Source organism: Emiliania huxleyi, assembly GCF_000372725.1.
Source record: "Emiliania huxleyi CCMP1516 chromosome Unknown EMIHUscaffold_119, whole genome shotgun sequence".
NCBI lineage: Eukaryota > Haptophyta > Isochrysidales > Noelaerhabdaceae > Emiliania > Emiliania huxleyi.
The window spans coordinates 48,261-70,619 of NW_005201403.1; the positions used below are offsets into that span (position 1 = coordinate 48,261).

A 22,359-nucleotide genomic window follows, 5' to 3' on the forward strand; every position below is an offset into this window, starting at 1 on the left:
CGTAGATCGCGACCGACGCGCCGCGCGGCACGTCGCGAGCACACGAGCGCCGCGGGTGCCGTGCCACTAACCGGTTGTGCCGGAGGAGGGCGGTGGAATTATTGCCGTCAGCGCTCCGATGTGCAGAGAGCCCCCTCCGCAGGGCCCGCTCATCGCCCAGTCCCGCCGCGGCTTGCGCGGGGCCTGTGCACAGCGGCTGCGCGATGTGGGCGACCTGCGCCCGGTCCTCCTCGTCGTGGTCGGCATTGCTGCTGCGCATGTGACGGCGACGCAGCTGACGACCGAGTGCCTCCGGCATTCGGAGCGCCTCACCACGCCCCTGCTCCTTTGGGCGTCCACGTGCTCCAACCTCCTTCTCGGCGCGCCGCTCCTCGCCTGGCGCGCTCGCGCGAGGGGCGGCGCCAAGCCGCTCCTCGGCGCGTGGGATGCGCGGCCTCGCCAGCTCGCCCTCGCCGTCGCGCCCTTCTTTGTGCTCTATCTGGGTGCAAACGGCCTCTACATTGCCGCGCTGGCCTCGCTCTCGCCGCCGCTCGTCGTCTCAATCTTCTCGACCACGCCCGCCCTCGTGGCGCTCCTGTCCGTCCCACTGCTCGGCCGCCCGCTGCGCGCGCTCGCCGTCGCCGCCGTCGCCTGCTCGACGGTTGGCGTGGTCCTCGTCGCGCAGCCGTGGGCAGCGGGCGGGCGGGCATCTTCGCTGAATAGCACCTCCGCTGAAGCAGCATCAGGGGAGGGCGGCGCGGCGGGGCTGGGCGCGGCGAGCGTGGCCGCGGCGAGCGTGGCTGGCGCGGCGGGCTGCGCGGCGCTGTACAAGGTCCTCTTCCGCAGGCTGTTTGGCGACGTCCCTCCTCCGGCGCTGCTCTTCTTCCTCGTGACGCTCGGAGGGTGCGGGCCTCTGGTAGCAGAGCACTTGTCTTAGCTCTGTAGTGAGCTCCTCGTCCTCGTGCCGCTCGGAGGGTGCGGGCCTCTGGTAGCAGAGCACTTGTCTTAGCTCTGTAGTGAGCTCCTCGTCCTCGTGCCGCTCGGAGGGTGCGGGCCTCTGGTAGCAGAGCACTTGTCTTAGCTCTGTAGTGAGCTCCTCGTCCTCGTGCCGCTCGGAGGGTGCGGGCCTCTGGTAGCAGAGCACTTGTCTTAGCTCTGTAGTGAGCTCCTCGTCCTCGTGCCGCTCGGAGGGTGCGGGCCTCTGGTAGCAGAGCACTTGTCTTAGCTCTGTAGTGAGCTCCTCGTCCTCGTGCCGCTCGGAGGGTGCGGGCCTCTGGTAGCAGAGCACTTGTCTTAGCTCTGTAGTGAGCTCCTCGTCCTCGTGCCGCTCGGAGGGTGCGGGCCTCTGGTAGCAGAGCACTTGTCTTAGCTCTGTAGTGAGCTCCTCGTCCTCGTGCCGCTCGGAGGGTGCGGGCCTCTGGTAGCAGAGCACTTGTCTTAGCTCTGTAGTGAGCTCCTCGTCCTCGTGCCGCTCGGAGGGTGCGGCGCCGCGTGTGCTCTGCTAGGCCCTGCCGGAGGCTCCTCTGAGCCTTCGAGGAGCCTCCCCGCAGGTATGGCCTCGTGTGCGGCACGGCCCTCCTCTCCGCCCTCCAGCCGAGCTGGCCCTCCGACCTCGCGTCGGCCGGAGGGGGAGGCGCCCTGCTCCTCGCCGGCCGGGCCGCCGCCGACGTCGCCTTCAACCTCCTCATCGCCCTCGGCCTCTCGCTCACCCACCCCCTCTTCATCTCGATCGGGACCCTCCTCTCGACGCCCCTCGCCCTCGTGCTCGCGTCGCTGCTGCACGCGCCTCCGCCGTCGCCCGCCGCGGCGGTCGGCATCGCTGGCATCGCGATCGGCTTCTGCCTGCTCCTCGCCGACGAGGTCCGCAGCCCGCCACCCGCCGCCGAGGACGGGGAGGCGGCGAGCTGCGGAGGAAGCGGGGGTGAGGCGGGGGAGCAACGCGCGAGAACGAGGAGCTGATGAAGATCGTGTCCTATTGCGTTTGTTTTCTTTCTCCGTATTCTTTCGGCACACCGCTTTCTTTTTCGTGTTAGTGCCAGTGCGCGCCAGTCCCGTGCCCAAAAGAAAGAAAGTTTTGAAAACAGTAACAGACACAACCCCAAGGCGCCAGGCCCAGGGAGGCAGGAGGGAGATGGGAGGACGGCATGCCGCCACCACACAGGGATTTTAAGGAGAGGAGTGTGGTGCTAGCCGTCGCCCACCCTAACCCTTGGGCGTCTGCCTCTTTCTATCTCTTGCTGGCGTCGCGGAATTCTTTTTCTCCAACCGGGCAAGAATGCTGGTCCGGCAACGCCCTCGCACGTTCGGCCCTCGATGCGGTCGCTTCACACGCGTGTCGTCCACACGTTTTCGTGCCCGCTCGCTCGCGAGCTCCGCCGCGGCCCAGCCTCTCGCCAAGTCGGCCCTCATCGTGAGCAAGGCCGACGGCATGGCCTCGGTGTCGCTGAACCACCGTCCCGTCAACGCCCTGACCCAAGGCGTGTGCGAGGAGCTGCGGCAGTGCCTCGGCGAGCTGGAGGCCGACCCGCAGGTGCGAGGCCTCCTCCTCGGGTCGGCGCTCCCCGGCCTCTTCTCGGCCGGCCTCGACCTGCACGCGTTCCACAAGCCCGACCCCGACGCCCTCGCCGACTACTGGACGGCGGTGCAGGAGCTGTGGCTGGCGCTCTGGACGAGCGACCTCGCCACCGTCGCCGCCATCTCGGGCCACTGTCCCGCGGGAGGCTGCATGGTCGCGCTGGCCTGCGACGCCCGCGTCATGGTCGAGGGCTCCTACGGCATCGGCCTCAACGAGGCGCGGCGGCGCCGCCCGCCGCTCGCCGAGGCGCCGCACAGAGCGCCCGCCCCGCCCGCGCCTCAGGCGCAGCTCGGGATAGCCCCGCCGCCCTGGCTCTCGTCGATGCTGCTGGGCAGGGTGGGCGCCTCGCGCGGGGAGAGGCTGCTGGTGCTCGGCGAGCTGCTGCGCCCGGCGGAGGCGGCGGAGCTCGGGCTCGTGGACGAGGTGCGCGCCTCCATCCTCTCTTCGGAGGGGCAGGGAGACCCACCCAGGCCGCCGCCCAACCAGGCTCGTGCCTCCCCTCTGCAGGTGGCTCCCCTCTCCGGCCTCTCCAACGCGGCGACACGCAAGCTGGCAGAGCTGCTCGCCCTCCCAGAGAGCGGGCGACGCGCCCCGACGCGCAGCCGCGCCCTCGCACCGCCCTCACTCACGCACGCCCCGCCGCACGCCCCACCCGGCGCAGGCGCGTCGCGCTCAAGCGGCAGCTGCGCACGCCCGCCGCCACCGCGCTCCGCGAGGCGCAGTCGGAGGACCTCGACGAGTTCATCCACAACGTCAGCCAGCCGGACACGCAGGCGGCGCTCGGGGCGTACCTCGCGTCGCTCCGCGCCGCCAAGGAGCGAGCTAAGGACGGAGGTGCGTGACAGAGAGGGGGATTTCTATACGTGGAGTGTTTTGTGTGAGCGAGAGTGATGACAGTGAGTGCGAGTCGGAGTAGGCCCCCAAAAGCCTAAATTGTAAATAGAAGTTAGAACGCGGTCTTGCCACCAGAAAACAACCCGTCAACTGTACACGCTACTTTCTCGCGTCTCGGCACTCGGGAGAGGAGAGAGTTGTTTGTCGTCTCCGTCTGCCGGCACTATCCTACGGTCCACGGTGAACCACGCTTGGCCTGTGCGCAGTCGTGCGAAACTAGGGCATGGAGTGATTCGGAAGTTAATTCTTTTCGCCGCCTCGGCGTCGGCCGGCGCTCTATAATCGGCCCGTTGCTCCTCTGCGAGCTGCTATCGACGGCCATCAGCCCACACGTGAACATTCATGGCAGCCCCACCCGCCTCACTCAAGGCCATCAAGCCCTATCTCGATCGCGGCTCGGAGATCAAGGCGCGGGACCCGATCGTCGCCTACCACTGCCGCCTCTACGCGCTGCAGGTGCGCCGGCTGGACAGCGCACAGATCCGCGTCCTCACCGCCACCCCGCCTGTCCGTATCTCTCTCTGTAGGAGGCGATGCGGCTGCGATCGACGGTGCCCAAGGAGGACATGGTTTATGTTCTCGGGCTGATGGATGATCTCGAAAAGGAGTGCCGCCTGCCGCGTGCCCCGGCGTGACAGCAGCGGTTCCCAGCCCATCGCACCCTTGCACAACAGGAGAAGGCTGGCTTGGGCGACCTCGACGACGCGGCCGCGGTGGTGGAGAACTTCGGTCAGGAGCTCTTCCTCAAGGCGGCTTGATAACCTTAACCCTAACCCTTGTCTCACAGCCTTGTCTCACAGCCAACCCGCCGCGCCACCATCGCGCCACGCTTTGCAGGCGGACGATGCCGACCGGGCGGGCAAGTCGGACATGCGCACCGGCAAGGTGACCCGCCAGCCACCCTCGCGTCCAGCCCCAGCGCTAACCTCGCCGCCCCCCCCTCCCTGGGCAGGCTTTCCTGGCGGCCTGCCACGTGCTCGAGGCCTCTCCAGCCCACCGCCTCTCCAGCCCACCGCCTCTCCAGCCCACCGCCTCTCCAGCCCACCGCCTCTCCAGCCCACCGCCTCTCCAGCCCACCGCCTCTCCAGCCCACCGCCTCTCCAGCCCACCGCCTCTCCAGCCCACCGCCTCTCCAGCCCACCGCCTCTCCAGCCCACCGCCTCTCCAGCCCACCGCCTCTCCAGCCCACCGCCTCTCCAGCCACCGCCTCTCCAGCCCACCGCCTCTCCAGCCCACCGCCTCTCCAGCCCACCGCCTCTCCAGCCCACCGCCTCTCCAGCCCACCGCCTCTCCAGCCCACCGCCTCTCCAGCCCACCGCCTCTCCAGCCCACCGCCTCTCCAGCCCACCGCCTCTCCAGCCCACCGCCTCTCCAGCCCACCGCCTCTCCAGCCCACCGGCCATCTCTCCGCAACGGCGCCTCAAACCCAGCGCCCGAGGCCGCTGCCTCCCGCAGGCGTGCAAGCAGTTTGGAGAGCTGCCGCTCGACCTCGAGGAAAAGATCAAGTACGCAAAGGCGCGACGGAGCCGAGATGCAGCCGAGATCAGACAAGATCAAGCAAAACGTGGCAACAGCTCTGACGCCATTCTCTCTTTCTCATGCACTCTCTCTCTCTCTCTCTCTCTCTCTCTCTCTCTCTCTCTCTCTCTCTCTCTCTCTCTCTCACTCACTCACTCACTCACTCACACACACACACACACACACACACACACACACACACACACACACACACACACACACACACACACACACACACACACACACACACACTCACGCACGCACGCACGCACACGTGCTGAAGTCTCTTTCTGCTCCGCCGCCACTCTGCCTCTCGCCCCGCCGCAGGTGCGCTTCGTCAAGATTGCAAAGGCGACGAAGGAGGGTCGCCCAGTCACTCCGCCGCCCGGCACCGAGCCCCCCGTCGCAGCAGACGCCTCTTCGGACCCCGTCGGCGCGCCTCGCCCCAGCCCACCACTGCCTCCGCCAGCAGTCTCGCCGCCACGGCCTGATGTCGCCCGCAACTCGCCACCCCGCGCCACCTCCGCCGCCGCGGCGCCTCCCCCCTCCCTCGCGCCCAAGGCGCTCCTGCCGCCGCCTCAGGCGACCCGGACCCGCCGCCACCCGACTACCCGCCTCCGCCTCCGCCCGGTGCAAGCCTCCGCCTTCGACTGCCCGCCACTGCGCCGCCTCCCCCGCGCCTCTGACCTCCGCCCCTCGTGCCCCCCCCCCGCCCAGGCGACGCGCCGCCCTCGTACCTCTCGCTGCCCGAGGCGCCTCCCTCCGGGAGAGGGAGCTACGACGCGCTGCCGCCGCCCCCGCCGGTCCCAAACCTGCCGGGTGCGCCGCGCCGCCGCCGCAAGAGCGCTTAAAGCCACCGCCCCTACCCATCGGCCCCTCCCGTGCTTCCCCCCCCCCCCCCTTCTAGAAACGCCGAGTGCGCGCGGGTCCTCCGCTCTGCCGGGCGGCTTGCCGTCGCCGCACCAGTCTCGCGCCCGCCCCCGAACCCGACCGCTGTCTGCCGCTCCGTGTAGGCACGCCGGGCAGCTCGGTGCCGCCGGTGCCGCCGTACAATTTTGCAGCGCCGCCCCCGCTGCAGAGCGGCTTCAAGCCGACGGCATCGCAGACGCGGGAGGCGAGGCGGGCGGGTGCAGCTGCGGCGCCTCGGGAGGGCGTCCGGACGCCGCGTGGCATCGCTTGTAGGCGATCGGGCTCTGCCAGTCCGCCATCTCGGCACTCCAGTTCCGGGACCACGAGACGGCGGTCAGCACGCTCTCCGCCGCGATCGGCCTTTTGTGCTCGGGCGCGCCGCCGCCGGCGTGATGGAGCGCCCAAGCCGGGCGGCAGGCAGCTCAATAGCTCGCGGCAATCCACGCACCGCGCCGTTTGGCCGCCGAAGAGAGGTAGAGAGCGTCGCCGAGACTGTTTGCCCCGAGCTCCCGACACCAAGGGGTCTGTGCAGATTTGGTGTGTCGTGTGAGCCAGGGTGAGAGGCGTGGTATGGTTCTCGTGCGTGTGCGTCGCACCTCTTTAAGGTTCTTCGCACTTCGGGCCCCGCTTTAGCGCTTTAAAGGGGGACGAACCGAACCACCTCTGCCCGGCCCCTAGAAGTAGAACCCCACCGCCCACCCCGCGACCCCACGTAAGGGCTATAAGGGGTAAGGCCCAGAGGTGTGGCCTACGGCTTTACGCTAGGCCCTAGCCCTAGGGCATCACAGAGAAGGGACCAAGAAGAAGACAAGTCCAGTCTGAGCCATAAAGCCCATGTCTTCGCCCCCGAAGGTCGCGTTCAAATGCCCGGAACCTACGGCCGTCTAGACACTAGAGTGGTGTCCGGCCGGCGCGATCACCGAGCTGTGACGCTCAGGGAAGTGCGGTGATCTCAGGCCCAGTGAGGCAGTGCATCCGACTATCCCTGATCATCGGCTGAACTGAGCCCTGGCTGTCAGGCTGTCAGGTGCTTCAGGTGATCTGTCGGTCTGTCGGGCAGCTGTCAGGCACTGCCAGGTGCCTCTGTCAGACCAGCTGTCACAGGTGCTGTCAGTGCTGTCAGGTGCTGTCGGGTGCGTGTCTGACAGTCGAGGTGATCTGTAGCTGTCGGGTGCTGTCGGAGCTGTCGGGTGTTGCTGCCAGACGCTGTCGGAGCTGTCGGAGCTGTCAGGCTGCTGCTGCTGTCAGACGTTGGGCTGTTGCTGTCGGGTGCTGTCAGGTGGTGCTATCGGGGTGCTGTCAGGCTCTGACACACACCAGCCACACTTATAACACTATCAGGAGGAGACCAGCAGGACTCTACTACACATACTCTAGCCTCTACTCTGCCTCCTACGGCGTGATCACGCCGGCGGCGGCGGCCGCCTGGGGAGCGCAGATGGCGGCGCAGGCGCAGGCGGCGGCGGCGGCACAGACGGCGGCGGCCACCCCCACCCAGACGCCGTAGGCATATGGCTGTAGGGCCCCTGAAGAGTTAGGCACAAGAAAGAGGCTCTACGGGGTCTCTGTACGGTCTGTGCTGCTGTCGGGCTGTCAGCGCTGCTGTCAGGCCACTGTGTGCTGTCGGGCTGTCAGGCAGCTGTCAGGCTGTCACGTTAGGGCCTGACAGCGACGGGTCACCTCGACTGTCAGACTCTACTGTCAGGCTGTCAGATACGTGCTGTCAGGCTGTCAGAGAAAGTGCTGTCAGCGCTGTCAGGCTGTCGGGCACTGTCAGGCGCTGTCTGGGGTTTGCTGTCAGGCTGTCAGACCAGGGCTTCAGCGGCTGAACAAGAAGCTCCTCTTGTAGCTCGATCGGTCACACCGCCATCAATCACCGTCGACGTCTCTGCACCTCGATCCTTGTTTGTTATGCCCCCCCCCCCCCCCCTTTACACACCAGCGAGGGAGGGCGAGACGATCGAGGTTCCCGTAAAAGAAAGAAACCAGCCAACCCAAGGGAGGGATGGGAGGACGGCACGCCGCCACCACACAGGGATTTTAACGAGGTTCCCGTACCAGAGCCATACACACCACAGCCAGAGGCAGAGCCACGCCTCGCGCTTACGCCGCGCACCTGCCCACCCACCTCTCACCTAACTTTCTCTGAGCTACCCCCAGTATCGTAGTCTTTGTTAGTATCGAGGTCTCGCGAGTTTTGGGGGTTCTCGGCGCCGCGACAGCGCTGCGAGCAGCGCGATGCCACGGCGCTCGGCCTGCTGAGAGAAGACGTTCCCGGACGGCAGTGAGTGACAATTTACCCGACATCAATCGTCGACGGCAACCTCGAGAACTGCGCCTCCAAAGTCGCCCAGATTCGCCTCTCGCGGCGCGCTGAGTTAGTATCGCCGGCCGGTGCGCCAGCAGGCTCTGCTCCACAGCAGGGCATGCTTCACACCTCGTAAACCCCCCATAACCCTTCGGGGTTATAATATACTCTCGTGAGGCTGTGAAAGCACGCCCAACCTAGCGGATTTGGGTACTTGCCCCCAATGTCAAGTGCGTCTGTTCACAGCTCACGAGAGTAGGTTATAATAACGACCAGGCAGCATGTTGGTGGTGGGCACCATGTTGGGCACCCTCGCGGTGCTGCCCGCGCCGCGCAGCCCGTTGCTGGGCAAGCCGCGAGCCGTCGTCACCGGGGGCGACACCGGCCACTTAGTCTACGGCAAGTTGCAGCGCGCGGCGACGCTGCCGGGCACGCGACTCTCAAAGGAGCCGCAACAATCGCCAAGCAACCCAAGCACAAAAATCGCCGCCGATCCGCACTCTCGCGATTGTAGGATCCCATCGCCGCCGTCGCGGACCAGGGCCGCCTGCGCGGCGTGCTGTGGCAGCAATTCGCCATGGCAAGCGTGCCCGGTGCCGACCAGCTCGACCTCGAGTACATAAACACTCGCCGGATCGACGGATGCCTGCTCTTCATCGACGCGACGAAACCACGCTCCGCAGCACCCGGCCTGCAGCTGCCGTTCCCCAACCCCTTCTCCTCCCTGCCCAGTCCGTTCGGCGGAGCGGCGGGTGCCGCCCCTCCGCTCGACCTCGCAGCCTTGCTCGAGGTCGCAGAGTCTCGCGGCGCCGTGCATTGCTACGTGCTCGCCGACTCCGACGCGGCGGCGGAGAGCGGCGCGCTTCTCGAGGGCGCAGGGCGGAGCGGCGCGCTGCGCCTCACGCTGCTGGCGCCCGAGGACGGGATCGCGCTGCGCAGCACGGCCGGTTGGACGTGCGGCCAGCTCCAGGACCACGAAGGCGTGTGCTGGAGGGGCATGTCGACGTAGGGCATGCGCTAGGTCCGTCCTAGGAGCCTGCCAGGCAGCCACCCCCCGTAGGCGTGCTAGAGGGGCCGCTCGCTGTCCGGGACGCGTCGCCCGCCTTTGCGGACGGCGGCGGCGGCGGCGGGGATGGCGGCGGCGACGGCGGCTACGCCGCGGCTACGCCGCAGGCGGCGGCGGCGGCGAGGGAGCGGGCCGCGCGCGCGAGAGAGGCGGCGGCGGCGCTGCGGGCGGCGGCCGAGGGGGCGGCCGAGGGGACGGGATTCGGCGGCGGCGTGCTGCCGCGGGAGGACTTCGCCGAGTTGGCGGTGCAGACGGCGATCCGGTGCGCGCGGACGGCGCAGGAGCCTTAGATGCGGGAGGCGTCAGAGTGGCGAGGACGGCCAGTTCTGCCCGCTGGACGGGCTATTCAGCAGATCTATCGCAAAGAGGGCGATGGAGCGGAGGCACGCCGCAGCGGCAGGCAAAATGAAATGGTGCGAAAACGCTCTCCCTGTGCCGCCCCCCCCCTTCCTCCCGCTCCCCCTGCGGGCTAGCTGCCATGGTTAGCTGCGCCGCCTATGCGGCTGCCGAAGACAGTCCACACTCAGAGGAGAAGGTTGCAGAAGGTACGGCGGCCCGAGCACTTCCCGCAGGTGCTCTGGATGCACAGCACGGTGGCGAACCCCGTGTCGATGCCGTAGGCGGACGAGGGGGCGCCTCCGCTGCGCGTCGTGCGCGTCGCTCCCGCTTCGGGCGGCAGGCAGCAGCTCACCGAGCGTCCGCGCGTCTCGTACGACTCGGTGCGTTGGAATGCGGAGCATAGTGAAGCCGCTTCGGTGACCTTGGACGCCCACTCAAGCCGGGTGGCGTTTTGTGCCGGCGAGCTAGTTTGTGAGGATCTAGACGCGTTCCCCAGTGGCTGGAGCGACGTCTCGCTCCATGAGCGCCGCTCTCGTGCCGCAGCCGTGTAGCATCGCCCTGTGTGTGCGGGCACGCCTCGCTTTGCGACACGCGTTGGATGTGGGGCGGGTGGGGGGGTGGGGGGGGGGGGGGGGGGGCCTCCAAAATCTGACCCCCAACCTGCTGGGGCCCAGGGGATCCCGGGCCCAAAATTCCCCAAGGGGCAAGGCGTCGTGAGCTCCGCCGACTGGAGCGCGGTGCTCGCGCCGTTTGGCGTGGTGCGCGAGAGCGACCCCGCGGACTGGCGGCGCCTCGTCTCGGTCAGCGGGGGGGCGGCGCGCTGGTGACGCTTCGAGAGAATCGAGACGGACGAGCTGGACGTGAAGCCGGACGTGACGCCCTGGAGCTGGCGCGTTTCCCGGGGCGACCCCGTGGGAGAAAGGACTAAGGCGGCCCTTCGGTTCCTGTCGACAGTTAAGGTAAGGTAAAAAGTAAGGTACACTTCTCCACAGACCACACACACGGCACACGCCTCGTCACGCTCACGGAGCTCACGCGCGGCGTGTTGCACCTCGATCCTGTATCGTGTTTGCAAACGTTATGCCCCCCCCTCCCAAATCGCCAGCGTGTGTCTGTGTGCGACGTCGTGCTCGTGACTGTGAGGTTCTGTCTATGTATGGTAGGAAGGTGAAGAACAGTCAGGCTCGTAGGTAGGTAGGTAGAAAGGCGAAGAACAGCCAGGCTCGGACTGGACACCAACGCGGTATGGGTGGACGCGAGACAGATGATGACGACACGCACGAGCGACACACAGACACAAACAAGCTCACAAGACACACAGCCAGCTCGGACTAGCCGAGCAAAAAAAACACCTCCAGCGCGCCCACAGCTGCGGCGCGCTTTCGACTTCCGCCTCCCGTCCCAGACAGTCGCCGAATGTGGTGGCTGGTGTTCTCGTTGGCACGCCATGGCGAGCAAGCGGCGCTGGTCAAGCTCCGCGGTGGCGCCAAGGGCGGCGGCGGCGGCGGCGGCACGGAGGGCGCCTCGGCAGCGTCACTCCGGGAGCTAAAGTCGCTGCTGGAGACGCTCGAGTCTCGCGTGGTCGCCCTCGCCTCCCCGGCTGAGGGAGAGGGCAGCGGTGGTGCGACGGCCGAGCGGAGGGGCGCTGGCTCGGGCAGAGTGCTCGGCGGCCGCGATGTGAGCGGGCCTGACACCAGTGGGGCCGCCGTGATGGTGGAGCCGTCGGCGGGAGATCGCGTTCGCGTCCGGGCCGAGGTGAGCCGGCCGCGGTATGAGTGGGGCGGCGTGCGGCGCGGCGCTGTGGGCACGCTCCTGAGGTTCTCGGGCGACGAGTGCATCGTGGACTTCCCCGCCTGCCGCCGCTGGCGCGGGCTCCTCTCCGAGATGGAGAGGGTGACGGCCGCGGAGCAGGTTAGGGTTAGGGTTAGGGTTAGGGTTAGGGTTAGGGCTCCTCTCCGAGATGGAGAGGGTGACGGCCGCGGAGCAGGTTAGGGTTAGGGTTAGGGTTAGGGTTAGGGCTCCTCTCCGAGATGGAGAGGGTGACGGCCGCGGAGCAGGTGCCTCACGTCTCTCTTTTCCTCCCTCTCCCTCACCACGCGGGCGCACAGCCGCTCAGCTGGCTCAGCCGGCGCCCCCTCACCTAGCTTCCCTCACCCAGGTGCCTCGCGTCGGAGACACGGTCCGGCTCCGCCCGACAAGCCGGCCGCCGGCGCTCGCCTGGCCCTCTGTCGCAGGGCCGGCTGCCGAGGCGGCCGGCGGGGCGGAGGCGGGCCTGGCGGAGGCAGAGGCGAGTCGGGGAGGGAGGGAGGGGGTGCGTCTGGCGGTCGTGGTCGACCTCCTTCTCGACGACGAGGAGAGGGAGGTGTGCCAGCTGCGGGCGGCCGCCGGCAACCGCACCGCCGCGCCTGAGCGCCCCGCCGAGGCGGAGGGCGGTGGCAGCCGGCTGGCTGGTAGCTGGCTGGCCTTGGTCGATGAGGTGGAGGTGGTGGATGCGGCGTCGGGCGTGCCGGTCGAGCCCACCCGCCGCGGCAGCGACGGCGCCGCAGGCTCGCACGCGCAGGGACCAGAGGCGGCGGCGGCGGCGGCCCTTTCGTCGCTCGCGGCATCCGGAGCGCTCGAGGCGGCGCTGGGCGAGCGGTCGGCACGCGCGGATGTGCGCTCGCCCGGCGCCCTCGCCACGCGGCTGGGCTGGGCGCTCGGCGCCTCCGCCGCTCGCGCTGTGGCGAGCGGCAGCCTGGGCCCTCGAGGCGCGCCCTTGGGCCCTTGGGCCAGCCGTACAAGCCGGAGGGCGGGGCCCAGAGGAGCCTTCTTGGAACCCTCTTGGAGCCTTCCTGCAGGCCAGCCAAACAAGCCGAAGGGCGGGGCCGCGGGCACCAAGGCGGACTCCCCCGACAAGGCGGCGGAGGCCGCGGCGGCGGCGGCGGCGGTCGGCGGCGCGCGGGTGGGCGGGTTCGCCGCCTCCCTCGCCCTCCACCTCGCCCGCGGCTTGTCCCCGTTCCTTTGGTTTCTGTGGACTCTCGGCTCGCGCCTCTCGCTCCTCCCGCGCCGCCCAGCACATGGCGAGGACGTGTCCAGGACACGTCCCGTAGGCGCGTACCTCTCCCTCCTCGCCGTCCTCGCCGACACATCCCTCTCGCGCCTAGTCGCCACCGCCGCCGCGACACTCCCCGCGCTGCTCGGCGCCCCCGCCGCCGCCCGCGGCCTTGCACCGCCGCCGCCGGCCAGCAGCTCGGTGCCGCCCGCGCTCTTTGCTTTGATGCGGCTCCCATCGATGGTCGCGAGTGGCGCGCTGCTGCACGCTCTCTGCCTCAAGCCGGTGCTGCCTCGCTGTCTGCGCTCGCTCGCGTGCGGCTTCGAAGAGGGCTTTCGCGCCGCGACGCGCGGCGGGTGGCGCAACGGCGCCAACGCCGCGGCGCGTGCCGCTCTTGAGCGCGAGGAGGCGCTCACCCACCTCCGCCCCCTCCCTTGCCCCCTTCCTGCCCCCGCTCCGCCCTCCCCAGTCCCCTGCCCGCCCCCTCCCGGGAGGCCGCGCTCGCTGTGCAAAAAGGCGCTGCTTCGCTCCGTCTCCGGATCGCTGCGGCGCGCCGCAGCTGTCGTGCAGGCGCTTCGGCCAGAGAGCCTCTCCCCCCGCTTCTCCCCCCGCCTCTCCCCCCGCCTCTCCCCCCGCCTCTCCCCCCGCCTCTCCCCCCGCCTCCCCCCCCGCCTCTCCACCCGCCTCTCCACCCGCCTCTCCACCCGCCTCTCCCCCACCAGCTGGATTGAGCACGCCGGCATCACATTGAGCTCTCCCCCGGACAATCAGGCGGCGCGCGCTTCGTCCATCTCCATCGCAGTCCTCGTTGCTGTCGAGTGGCTCTCGCGCCAGCTCCCGCTGCCGCCGCAACCATTAAGCGATGCTTCGACTATCAATTGAAGGCGGAGGGTGAGCCAGTGCAGCCGCCGGCACAAGGAACCGAAGCCAACGTTGCTGGCGTGGAAGTCCAAACAAAGAGGCGAGAGAAGTGCACTGTGCGGTTGCGGGATGGGAGGCAGTCTCAGGCGCCTTTATCGCAGCGTGTGAGAGTGTCTGGGTGAGGTTTGCGGAAGCGAAGTGGCCGCGCGTGTGTGGTTCTGGAGAACGCGAGAGTTCTGAGAGTTCTGTATTATTTGATGCGAGCACCCGTTCCCCCCCGGAATTCGCAAACAATGTGTGACGAAACGCAAACGGCGGTTTAAAAAGTGATTGCTTTTGACTTTTGTGTGGCACCATGTGGTGCAAATGTAGAGCTATACACCTAGAGGTAGAGCTACACGCACACACGGTGTGTGTGTCTGTGTTATAATAGGACATGGACACCGACATGAAAGCTGCGCTGTTGTGAGGTGTCTATCATGTTCATGTATGTGTCTGTGTCCAATGCGTGTGTACAGAGCGGCCACAGCGCATGAGTACCCATGATCATCTGGGTGCCGACCCGTCTATATCTAGCCGTCTTTCTCTAGAGCTACCTCTTCCCCTTCTTGCCGCCGAATCCGCGCACGGAAAGCGGCACGAGGCCATACCGGCGCTTGGGCTTCACAGCAGGTGGCGCAGACGCCGTGGCCGCCGTTCTCGTTCGCTCCTTCCCGGCCGGCGGCCGCGCCGCCGGCGCTGCGCCGAATGCCGGCGGCCTCGCAGCAGCGGCCGCGGCGATCGCCGGCGCCTCGGCGTCAGAGAGGCGGTTGTAGCCGCGGGCTGCTGGCGGTGCGGGCGCGCCACGCCTCTTCGTTGAGAAGTCGGCGAAGGAGAGCGAGAGCTCGGAGTAGGTTTGCTCGAGGCCTCGCGACCTCCGGCTCAGCTCGAGCAGCCGCGCCTTGACGAGGAAGACGAGGAAGTGTCTAGGAAGTGTCTAGGAAATGTCTAGGAGCAGCCGCGCCTTGACGAGGAAGACGAGGAAGTGTCTAGGAAGTGTCTAGGAAATGTCTAGGAGCAGCCGCGCCTTGACGAGAAAGACGAGGAAGTGTCTAGGAAGTGTCTAGGAAATGTCTAGGAGCAGCCGCGCCTTGACGAGGAAGAAGAGGACCTGCGCACAGCCGACAAGGGTGAGCGGGGGGAGGGGGGGAGGCGCATCGCCTCGGCGAGGGGCGAAGAGGACCGTCATCGCGGGAAGTGTCTAGGAAGTGTCTAGGAAATGTCTAAGAGGACCGTCATGGCGGGAGCGAAGAGCAGCACGGCGAGAGTGGCGCCCTGCCCGTCGCGGGCGAGGAAGCGACCCGCCATCGCAGAGACGGAGGAGGCGCCTGCAGGAAGGTTCCAAGAAGGTTCCAAGAAGGTTCCAAGAAGCGACCCGCCACCGCAGAGACGGAGGAGGCGCCCGGCGGCGCCGCGCGCTGCGCCTCCTCGCCTGCGGGCAGCTAGAGGCGTCAAGAGAGTACCGCTCGCAAGCTCGCAGCGCGCGCTGCGCTCCCTCGCCTCGAGCGACCAGCGACTCCACCTGCTCGTCGATGAGCCAGCCAAAGGGGACGAACGTGTCGCGCAAGACGAGGACCTGCCGCGGCGCGACAGAGCCTCAAGGCCGCAGAGAGGGGGTGGGGTGGGGTGGGGTGGGGGCGGGGAGAGCGGGCACCCATCCCCATCCGACAAAGAAGGCCATCGCGCCCGAGATGAAAGCCCTCTCTGACTGGGCGCGGTCCTAGGCCGAGATCGACCGAGATCATCCGAGATCACCCGAGATCTTCCGAGATGAGAGCCCTCTCTGACTGGGCGCGGCCTTCGAGATGGCGCCGTCGCCGCCGCCGACAAGGCAGAGCCAGAGGACGCATCCGGCGGTGAGGGCGAGAGTGACGGCGAGGTTCTGCAGCGCGACGTGCAGCGTCGGCTTGGCGTACAGGGTGGGGACGAGGTCGCACACGACGTCCGTCCACGCGCAGCCCGCTACCCACCCGAGCGTGGCCTGTGGGCGCGGCTGGGCGGGTCGCGGAGAGGAGCATCGGAGATGTGCACGCGTGGGCCATCGCTGCAACGTGGCCTCGGGTACTCTCGGCCCATCTACGGCTCATCTCGGCCCCTCTCGGCCCACCTCGGCTCATCTCGGCTCCTCTCGGCCCCTCTCGGCTCCTCTCGGCCTGCGCGAGGTTGGAGAACTCGACCAGCGCCTCGTCCTTCTTTGCCTTCATCTCCAGCGCCGCCACGCGAGCCGTGTTCGCTCGCTCGCCCAGCTCCGGCTCGCCGTCGCGCGCCGCCGCCGCCGCCGCCGTCGCCTCCGCGCCCTCTGCGACGAAGTACTCCTCCATCGCCTCCAGCCAAGTCGCCACCGCTGACCCGACCGCGGTGATCGAGATTGCCCAAAAGATGTAGATACGGGTCGTCACGCCGCCCTGGTCGGGCTCGACGCCGTGCAGCTCCATCTGCGCAGGGGGAGGGGCGGCCTGGGGCGAGGGGAGGAGGAGGAGGAGAGGGGCTCGCCGCGGATTTGTGGAGGACCGATGCCCAGGCCGACCACCACCGAAGATGCGAGGTGACCCGAGATTCCCCGAGATTGCCCGAGATTGCGCGCCTTTGTGAGGACGGACGTCCAGACGAGGAAGTGTCTAGGAAGTGTCTAGGAAATGTCTAGCCTTTGTGAGGACGGACGTCCAGACGACCATCACCGTAGTGGCTGCCGCCTTGGAGACCAGCTGCCAGATCGACTCGACCCAGTCCTCGAGCCAGTCGACGACCCTACCATGAAACTCTCTCCCTCATTCACTGCTACCTCGACCCAGCCCTCGCCGCAGCAGTCCGCCTCCCGCTGCCGCACTCGACCGACTGCGTGAAGGGCTTGAGCAGCGTGATGAGCAGCGTCGAGCCCACCGTCACGAGCGCCGCCAGAGCGAGGTTGAGCCGCGTGCAGTCCGGCGCCTCCAGTGCTTCGGCTGCCGCTGTCCCGTTGAGCGCCGCCGGCATGTCGCAGAGCTCGGGCCGCGCTGCGCGAAGCTCTCGAAACAGCTGCAGAAAGGTATCGCCACCCGCCCAGCCGGCCAGCATGCCCGTCATGGACGGGACCGTCTCCGCGCCCGGCAGCGACGCGCATACAGACGAGCGCGCGAGGTGCTGGACGAGCCCGGCGACGACGCACAGACCCGCCGCGAAGCGCAGCATCGCGATTGACGAGGCTTGCTCTCCACCACCGCCCCACGGGCGAGGGTGGAGGTTGAAGATGTAGATGGAGAGCAGCTGGTGCCACGTGAACGAGAGGACATAGGCGGCCGTGCCGTCGAGGAAACCGCCCATGACACCGAGCTTGCCACTCATCGCCGAGTCGAGTGCGCGCAAGAAACCGCGCGTGTCTCCTCGCCGGACAGCGAGGCCGAGCGCCCGCTGCTGAGGAGAGAAGAGCGTCGTGAGCCACCCCATGTGGAAGGGCGGCGCAGGCGGCGCAGCAGACGGCGCAGCACCGTGCAGCGTCTCGCGCGAGGCACTCAAGAAGGAAGGCCGCCGTATTTGGGAAGTTACTTTTTCTGCGGCTCCGGTGGTGTGCCGGTGATAGTACTAGCACGCGCCAGTTCGCACCTGTGTCGAGCCTGTCTGCTGTGAGAGAGAGTTGTCTTGTCTAAATACTTTTTCTGAGCTGGCCAAGGAAACAAAGCAAGGCTCACATGGCATATCGCTCTCGGTCTTTCTCCTTCCTGAACCCGTGCTTTTTACTTTTACGTTCACACCGCGTCGCTGAAGGATAGAGCACTTGAGCACTTGAGCACTGACTGGATAGGGTCCGTCTGAACCACAGCGTGTCCCGACTCGACCGCCGGCGTCCCGGTCCGGGGGTGTTTCTTTTCTTACCATGTAGAGCAAGGTCGAGGGCGGGCCCTCTCGGGCTCGGGCCGCCCTCTCGCCCGCACCTCTGCGGGGCTTGCACGTGGTAGCGGCGGCTCAAGATCCCAGCGATCTCGAGTTCTTCACGCTATCCACTGCGCCGCGGCTTCGCCGCGCCCATCCAAGCCCAGGGCTTGGTTTGCTGATAACCGCATCTCGCTCTGCGCATCTCTGAGGCTACCCGCGCGCCGACTGCTACGCGCGCGGCGAGAGGCGCACCCCATCGGGGACAGGATTGAGGCCCCTGTACAAGCTCGGCAACGCTGCCGTCGTTGCCCTCCCGAGCCCTCAACACGATGCCGCACATTGCGCAACCCGTTCTGCGCACATGCCGCAGGGAGGAGTTTTCACTCTCCCGTCCGAGTTTCTCCTTCCTGCAGGGCGAGAGACATCAGCCTCTCTACTTCCAGGAGAACATCTATGCCACACGCTATCCCTGGACGGTCCACAACCCACACTCTCGCTGCAGTCGATCCAGCCCTCGCACTCCCCACTGGAGATCTAGCCGAGGCCCCGGCGGACAGGATTGGAGCCCCTGTGCTGCGTCTGTGGTGATATGTGGGGGACACTTTCTCCTCCCTATTCATGTCAGTCACTCGACTGCGTCGAGGGGGGGGACGTCTGAACCACAGCGTGTCCCGACTCGACCGCCGGCGTCCCGGTCCGGGGGTGTTTCTTTTCTTATCCGTTACCATGTAGAGCAAGGTCGAGGGCGGGCCCTCTCGGGCTCGGGCCGCCCTCTCGCCCGCACCTCTGCGGGGCTTGCACGGGGTCGATTCCGCATGGACCATGGTACGGGACCCCTCGATCGTCTCGCCCTCCCTCTCTGGTGTGGTCATTGGGGGGGGTCCATAGCAAACACGGTACAGGATCGAGGTGCACGCTGCTGAGGCAGTGTCGCCCCCCCTCTCCCCGCTCCCCGGCGGTGATGGCGGTGTGACCGATCGAGCACGAGCTACAAGAAAGAAAGAGGAACTTGCTTGTTCAGCAAGCAGGATCCGAGTTAGACCAGTGCACTACCATCTGCTTCACTGGGCCTGAGACCACCGGAACGCGGATAGAGACAAGCGGCCCGGGGGGCGGGGGAGCGAGTCTGAGAGAGAGTTGCATGCCACGTCCCACGAGGAAGCCGGGCCTGACTGACCTACAAACAAAGGAAAGAAAGGTCAAGTCGTGGCACAAGCTGGGTTGTGGCGCAGGCTCGGCGGCTGCGACGTATGGTCGGACCGATTTCTCGCGAAAAAGAAAGATCTTTCACCGCAAGGGCTCGACTCCAGAAAAAAAGAAAGAAAACAGACAACCCAAGGGAGGGACGTGAGGACGGCACGCCGCCACCAGTATTTCTTAGCAGGAGTTAATAATGGCGCCACGTACTTCTGCAATATTGCTGTCAGGTCTGTGAGCGGCGCGAACGCCTTAGCGACCACCGCCGCATAATACTGTATCATGCCACTACCCGGCGAGGGCTTGTGCCTGGCGGGTGTCGCAGACCCGACCCGCCAGTTCTGCTGCAATGCGACGTGCGGCACGTGCGGAGGGCGCGGCTGCTCGCAGAGACCTGGAGGCGCTCGCCAGTGCTGCGGGCCTGCCATAATCAGGACAGGACGCCATTGCCGATCCCGCAACGAGGTAGCCTGCTCCATGGAGGGGAAGGGTCTGCAGCTGCCAGAATGCGAGCGTTGCAGCTTGTGGGACAGCCGCCGTTGTCACCGCCGCCCGACCTGGTCAGCCGCTTCACGAACAACGCGCTCACTGATGGAGCAGGGTGTCCGAGAATGGCTACACTTTGATGTAGCGGGCGGAGATCGCTCCGTAATTTATTGGGTGACACCAAAGGCGGCGCACACTAGTATTATGCATCTGCTCCGACGCCCACCATTCCGACTTTCTGGGATCACGAACCTCAGCAAGGCGCTTGCGTTGAAGCCATTTGAGTTCACCTTCGTTCGCGAGCCGCTGCAGCTGCTGATCTCGGCTGCTGGTCAGCTACATCACTGCTTGATGTTAACACAGCCTGGTGTTTCACTCCTTGGCTCAGGTCATGTCCTGGCCAATGCAGACGACGTCAAGCTGATGCTCGACCTATTTTTTCGGGATGACCTTCAAGGATCGTTCGGGTTAGGCCCCTTCCGGAACACGAGTCAGCTGGGAAAACTCAAGAATTTCAGTCTTTGGCGCTTGAAGTCTTGGGCGACAGGCATGCGCAACTGCGCGCGCGACCACTTGCGCCCACAGGTCTCAGGCTACAACTTCGATCGGCAACAGGGGGTGGCTCGGTTGCACTTTGTTGGCCGCGTCGAGCGCTTGCGGGAGGATTGGCAGGCAATGCTTAACGAACTCAGTGTAGCCTCTGGGCCAGTTCGCATTCCGAACAAAAACTCGCGAAAGGCTACGCTTCCAAGTGGCTTGCGGCCCTCGGGGGTGGAGTGGCGGAGGCTCGAGTCTGATGCGACTGTTCGCCATCACCTCGCTTGGGACTGGCAGTGTTTCGATGCTTCTTTCTTCGCCAGGAACGCTTGTAGCGTCTCACGTTCCTCTGCATGCACAGCCCACGCTTCCTACAAAGAGTACCAACTCAAGACGCATGTCAAATACACATTCAAGGCGCAGGGCGAGGGGCAGGCAAAGGCACTCAAGGACGCACTCAAGACGCAGGGCGAGGGGCAGGCAAAGGCACTCAAGGAAATCTCAGTGCAGATCGAGGCACTCAAGACGCAGGGCGAGGAGCAGGCAAAGGCACTCAAGGACGCACTCAAGGCGCAGGGCGAGGAGCAGGCAAAGGCCCTCAACGATATCTTGTCCGCACAGACGGCCGTCCTGACCCAACTTGTATCCGACCTGCATGTGCTTCCAAAAATCCGGCGCGCTCCCTGAGACGGGATGCTGAGTGAGGACCTGTGTACGTGAGTGGTGTACAGTGTCATGTCTACTAGCTCCGAGTAGAGGGGGCGTTCTGAAGTTAAGGGGAAACCCGGTACACGGAACCAACCCTCGGAGACCTGTGTTTACTTTAAGGCCCTTTCCCTGCGAACGCGCACCCCCGGGGCTAGGGCTCTCTTGCCCGCAACCCGATGCCAATCATCCGGCCCGCTGGGTGCGCTTCTTAGCTCCCCGGCCCTGGATGTGCGGTTGATGACTGCACTCCAAGTGCTCCAAGTGCTCCTCTCCTCGAGGGCGCTCCGTGTCGAATTTCTTGTGCGCGCCAGTCCCGTGCCTAAGAAAGAAAAAAACACCGTGTTGTTGTCAGAGCAAGCGATTTCTTTTCGGCTCTTCACGCTCCTGAGACGCCCCTCTAAAAAGAGCTGGGCGGGCGGGTCGTCTACTCGACAGGGCCCACCTATACACAAAGAATGGGCAAACGCTGGGCCGGGCGCCGGCCGGTGCTCGACCTGGCCGGCATGAGCGCCGCCGTGCCGCCGTCCTCGCACAACGAGGAGCCGCCGCCGCCGCCCGACGGCGCCGCGGCGCCGGCACCGGCTGCCAATCCGGCTGCCAATCCACAACGAGAAGCCGCCGCCGCCAATCCGCTGCTAGGGCTGCTCGGTGCGTACCACGACGACGAGGACGAGGACGAGAGCGGCCCAACGGACGGAAGCGCGCCGCAAAGCATCGCCGCAGAGTCCGAGTGGTGCGCCTGGGGCGCGTGGGAGCGCTGCCACGATCCCGCCTCATCGGCATACTACTTTTGGAACACCGAGACCAACGAGGTGCGGTGGACCGCGCCGGAGCCGCCGCCCGCAGCATCCGTCGCGGCGGCGCAGCCTGAGGCCGCCGAGCCGGAGCGTGCCCACGCCGGCGGAGGCGGGGCGTCCGCCGCCGCGTCCGACTCCGCCGGAGACGGAGCCCCTCTCGCCCCTCTCGCCCCTCTCGGCGAGCCGCCGCCGCCGGCCCCGGACGCCGCCGCCGCCGCTGCTGACGCCGACGCTCCCGCCGCCGACGACGACACCGCTGCTCCTGCCGCTGCCGACGCCGCTGCCGACGCCGCCGCTCCCGCCGCCGCCGACGCCCCCGCCCCGGCCGCCCCTCGCCCGTCTGGGGCGCAGCGCCGCAAGAGGCGCCGCACCTTCGAGGGCCTCGGCACAGGCACCACTCCAGCGGCGGACACCACTGCCTCCGCGGCGGGCATTGCGGCAGCGGGGGACACTGCGGCAGCGGGCTCCTCGTTGGAGCCCGAGCCCGCGCTGGCCCCGGTCGCCTCGGCCGCCGCTTCGTCCGGTGACGCCGCCCCATCCCGCCCGCCGCCCCGCGCCTTCCCCTCTGACCCGCCTCCCCCCCCGGGCGACAGGCGGCGGAGAGGAGGCGGGCGGCGGAGAGGAGGCGGACATGTCTAGGACACGTCCATGACATGTCCGAGACATGTCCTTAGGCGGGCGGAGAGGAGGCGGGTGAGCCCGACCTGGCGGGTGCCATCGCAGCGTCGCTCGAGCAGGCGGCAGCTTCGAATCGTGTAGCTGGGAGTAGTGTAGCCGTGAATAGCGTCACTGAAGCAGGCGGCAGCGCCGCAGCCCACACACACACCCGGCAATGAGCCCCGAGCCGCGCCCGCCGGCCGGCGCCTCGCCGCCTTGCCTGGGCTGACCTTGCCCCCCTCCCCGGCCCGCCCCTCAGATGTGCACGCGCCTGCCCGTCCTGCTCCGAACCATGCAGGCCGAGCCGCCGCGGGGCAGGGGCGCGGCTGGAGGCGGGCAGGGCGGCGGCGGGCAGGGCGGCGGCGGGCAGGGCGGCGGCGAGGCGGGCGGCGGCGAGGCGGGCGGCGGCGACGGCGGCGAGGACGGCGCTGGCCAGGCCACTCCCGCCCGCCCCCCGAGCCCTGCCTCTCCCCCTCCCCCTGCCCTTGCTGCCCCACCCGATTGCAGCTTCTGAGACCCGAAGCAAGGCGCTGCCCGGGCTGCGCTATTCAACCTCTTCACACCGCCCCCAGGGCCTGCGCGCACTGCACGGCTTCGAGACGCGGCGCG

The 22,359-nt window shown here is 67.3% G+C and overlaps 7 protein-coding genes across 7 annotated transcripts; 6 read left to right on the top strand and 1 right to left on the bottom strand.

The window, feature by feature from the left end:
- Positions 1 to 118: 118 nt before the first annotated feature.
- Positions 119 to 3,493, top strand: EMIHUDRAFT_224669 (dodecenoyl-CoA isomerase; the record flags this gene model as incomplete). The annotated part of the gene is made up of 8 exons (XM_005790669.1): positions 119 to 666; positions 826 to 882; positions 1,429 to 1,458; positions 1,530 to 1,839; positions 2,366 to 2,737; positions 2,912 to 2,977; positions 3,271 to 3,388; positions 3,471 to 3,493. The coding sequence occupies 8 exons, from the start codon at positions 119 to 121 to the stop codon at positions 3,491 to 3,493; spliced, it is 1,524 nt and encodes a 507-aa protein (XP_005790726.1).
- Positions 3,494 to 3,733: 240 nt separating this feature from the next.
- VTA1A (Vps20-associated 1-like protein A) lies at positions 3,734 to 6,536 on the top strand. Its single transcript, XM_005790670.1, has 12 exons — positions 3,734 to 3,904; positions 3,976 to 4,053; positions 4,123 to 4,197; positions 4,286 to 4,333; positions 4,401 to 4,430; positions 4,904 to 4,963; positions 5,294 to 5,399; positions 5,549 to 5,596; positions 5,684 to 5,785; positions 5,874 to 5,909; positions 5,980 to 6,080; positions 6,149 to 6,536. Exons 1-12 carry the CDS (start codon positions 3,791 to 3,793, stop codon positions 6,266 to 6,268), a joined length of 918 nt encoding a protein of 305 aa, XP_005790727.1. The 5' UTR covers positions 3,734 to 3,790; the 3' UTR covers positions 6,269 to 6,536.
- A 1,924-nt stretch (positions 6,537 to 8,460) lies between these two features.
- Positions 8,461 to 9,325, top strand: EMIHUDRAFT_440157 (hypothetical protein; the record flags this gene model as incomplete). Its single annotated transcript, XM_005790671.1, has 3 exons — positions 8,461 to 8,629; positions 8,698 to 9,163; positions 9,244 to 9,325. Coding segments are annotated over exons 1-3 (711 nt in total), but the record flags the coding sequence as incomplete, so codon positions are not given.
- Positions 9,326 to 9,727: 402 nt separating this feature from the next.
- EMIHUDRAFT_224672 (hypothetical protein) lies at positions 9,728 to 10,556 on the top strand (the record flags this gene model as incomplete). Its single annotated transcript, XM_005790672.1, has 4 exons — positions 9,728 to 9,784; positions 9,870 to 10,097; positions 10,263 to 10,346; positions 10,425 to 10,556. 4 exons carry the CDS (start codon positions 9,728 to 9,730, stop codon positions 10,554 to 10,556), a joined length of 501 nt encoding a protein of 166 aa, XP_005790729.1.
- An 836-nt stretch (positions 10,557 to 11,392) lies between these two features.
- On the top strand, positions 11,393 to 13,749 carry EMIHUDRAFT_454691 (hypothetical protein). The gene is made up of 6 exons (XM_005790673.1): positions 11,393 to 11,499; positions 11,747 to 12,335; positions 12,426 to 12,608; positions 12,678 to 13,027; positions 13,136 to 13,189; positions 13,391 to 13,749. Exons 1-6 carry the CDS (start codon positions 11,473 to 11,475, stop codon positions 13,499 to 13,501), a joined length of 1,314 nt encoding a protein of 437 aa, XP_005790730.1. The 5' UTR covers positions 11,393 to 11,472; the 3' UTR covers positions 13,502 to 13,749.
- A 76-nt stretch (positions 13,750 to 13,825) lies between these two features.
- Positions 13,826 to 17,010, bottom strand: EMIHUDRAFT_440159 (hypothetical protein). The gene is made up of 9 exons (XM_005790674.1): positions 16,332 to 17,010; positions 16,165 to 16,267; positions 15,673 to 15,954; positions 15,318 to 15,500; positions 15,174 to 15,239; positions 15,000 to 15,095; positions 14,922 to 14,931; positions 14,746 to 14,847; positions 13,826 to 14,434 (listed from the first exon to the last, which is right to left on the bottom strand). Exons 1-9 carry the CDS (start codon positions 16,940 to 16,942, stop codon positions 14,073 to 14,075), a joined length of 1,815 nt encoding a protein of 604 aa, XP_005790731.1. The 5' UTR covers positions 16,943 to 17,010; the 3' UTR covers positions 13,826 to 14,072.
- A 3,462-nt stretch (positions 17,011 to 20,472) lies between these two features.
- On the top strand, positions 20,473 to 21,862 carry EMIHUDRAFT_224677 (hypothetical protein; the record flags this gene model as incomplete). Its single annotated transcript, XM_005790675.1, has 5 exons — positions 20,473 to 20,495; positions 20,732 to 20,781; positions 20,936 to 21,184; positions 21,485 to 21,616; positions 21,831 to 21,862. The coding sequence occupies 5 exons, from the start codon at positions 20,473 to 20,475 to the stop codon at positions 21,860 to 21,862; spliced, it is 486 nt and encodes a 161-aa protein (XP_005790732.1).
- Between the last annotated feature and the right edge of the window lie 497 nt (positions 21,863 to 22,359).

Excerpts from the sequence above, each read along its gene's own strand:
- VTA1A (XM_005790670.1), top strand. The coding sequence starts at position 3,791 with ATGGCAGCCCCACCCGCCTCACTCAAGGCCATCAAGCCCTATCTCGAT. Across the intron at positions 4,198-4,285 it reads GTCAGGAGCTCTTCCTCAAG|GCGGACGATGCCGACCGGGC; the intron begins GCGGCTTGATAA and ends CACGCTTTGCAG. Across the intron at positions 4,334-4,400 it reads CGGACATGCGCACCGGCAAG|GCTTTCCTGGCGGCCTGCCA; the intron begins GTGACCCGCCAG and ends CTCCCTGGGCAG.
- EMIHUDRAFT_454691 (XM_005790673.1), top strand. The coding sequence starts at position 11,473 with ATGGAGAGGGTGACGGCCGCGGAGCAG. Across the intron at positions 12,336-12,425 it reads CGGCAGCCTGGGCCCTCGAG|GCCAGCCAAACAAGCCGAAG; the intron begins GCGCGCCCTTGG and ends GCCTTCCTGCAG. Across the intron at positions 13,190-13,390 it reads GCGCCGCAGCTGTCGTGCAG|GCGGCGCGCGCTTCGTCCAT; the intron begins GCGCTTCGGCCA and ends CCGGACAATCAG.
- EMIHUDRAFT_440159 (XM_005790674.1), bottom strand. The coding sequence starts at position 16,942 with ATGGGGTGGCTCACGACGCTCTTCTCTCCTCAGCAGCGGGCGCTCGGC. Across the intron at positions 15,240-15,317 it reads GCGACGGCGCCATCTCGAAG|GACCGCGCCCAGTCAGAGAG; the intron begins GCCGCGCCCAGT and ends ATCTCGGCCTAG. Across the intron at positions 15,096-15,173 it reads TCTTTGTCGGATGGGGATGG|GTCCTCGTCTTGCGCGACAC; the intron begins GTGCCCGCTCTC and ends GCGCCGCGGCAG.